The sequence below is a fragment of the Morus notabilis genome, unplaced genomic scaffold, assembly GCF_000414095.1.
Source record: "Morus notabilis unplaced genomic scaffold, ASM41409v2 C11356834, whole genome shotgun sequence".
Taxonomy (NCBI): Eukaryota; Viridiplantae; Streptophyta; class Magnoliopsida; order Rosales; family Moraceae; genus Morus; species Morus notabilis.
In genome coordinates this window covers 1-992 of record NW_010387619.1, presented here as the reverse complement: position 1 = coordinate 992, position 992 = coordinate 1, and the positions used below count along the sequence as shown (strand labels likewise).

At 37.4% G+C, this 992-nt stretch overlaps 1 protein-coding gene across 2 annotated transcripts; it reads left to right on the top strand.

Moving 5' to 3' along the window:
* Positions 1 to 95: 95 nt before the first annotated feature.
* Positions 96 to 910, top strand: LOC112095311 (protein farnesyltransferase subunit beta-like). 2 transcript variants are annotated; one of them, XM_024177013.1, is made up of 2 exons: positions 96 to 216; positions 359 to 910. In XM_024177013.1, the coding sequence occupies exons 1-2, from the start codon at positions 160 to 162 to the stop codon at positions 593 to 595; spliced, it is 294 nt and encodes a 97-aa protein (XP_024032781.1). In that variant the 5' UTR covers positions 96 to 159; the 3' UTR covers positions 596 to 910. The 2 variants fall into 2 exon arrangements, with proteins under 2 accessions (XP_024032781.1, XP_024032780.1); XM_024177012.1 differs by having other exon boundaries at positions 350 to 753.
* Positions 911 to 992: the final 82 nt, after the last annotated feature.

Genomic DNA, 992 nt, shown 5'->3' with positions numbered 1-992 from the left:
TTTAAAATCCTTTTTTTTTTTTTTTTTTTTTTTTTTTTTTTTTTTTTTTGGTTATGATATTAATCTTTACATTTCTCATTTTCGACTGCAGGACCAAATGCTTCCCGTCCCGTGAATTACAATGATATTGGCTATAATTTTATCAGCAGGCACTCAGAAATGGAGCCTCTTTTCGACAGCCTCGCGTTGCAGCAATACATACTTCTATGCTCACAGGTTTGCATTTTCAAGAGTTATTGGACTTCAACATAGAATCTGCCAGTTGAAGATTACCCTTTTAGAAGTCAAAGTCGAACAATGATTTATTACTCGTAATATTTTCATCCTCTTTACGCAGTGTTTATTTCAGTCACTGCAGGTACAAGATGGGGGACTCAGAGACAAACCTGGGAAATCAAGAGACTATTATCACACTTGTTATTGTCTAAGTGGTCTGTCCGTGTGTCAGCGTTACCAGACAGAGGATGAAGAGACAGCCCCTGTGCGCAGTGCAGTATTGGGTCCCTATTCCAATCTGTTGGAACCCGTTCATCCCCTTTTCAATGTTGTCTTGAAACAATACTACCAGGCACATGAATTCTTTAGAAGCCTTTGAACAATTATATTTATTCTCTTTACCGTTTTAAGTAGGTTTGTATGATGGTTTTAGAAGTCGGAGTTGTACGATGCAAAGCAATAAAAGGGTCATACTCATACTTGTCTTACCAAAAATAAAAATAAAAGGTCGTACTTGTTTATTTTATTTTATTTTTTCTTGGTCTGCATTTTACATGGGATTTCGCCCAATTTTGGTGACATGATTGCTTTGGTGGACCTTTGATATTGACTAGTACAAGTAATTAATTGCCTTTTCAACTAAACGACGCTATCCACCGCCCAGCCTGCGGCATCCAAACACTGAGCGTTAAGTGTGAGAGTGACGTCGTTTTTTGGTGGTGGTCACCTGAGTCATTTTTGAGTGGCCAAAAAAAAAAAAAAAAAAAAAAACCCCA

Bases quoted from the DNA above. Each gene is read 5' to 3' on its own strand.
- LOC112095311 (XM_024177012.1), top strand. From the start codon at position 160: ATGGAGCCTCTTTTCGACAGCCTCGCGTTGCAGCAATACATACTTCTA. The intron at 217-349 runs GTTTGCATTTTC...TGTTTATTTCAG, and splicing joins ACATACTTCTATGCTCACAG to TCACTGCAGGTACAAGATGG.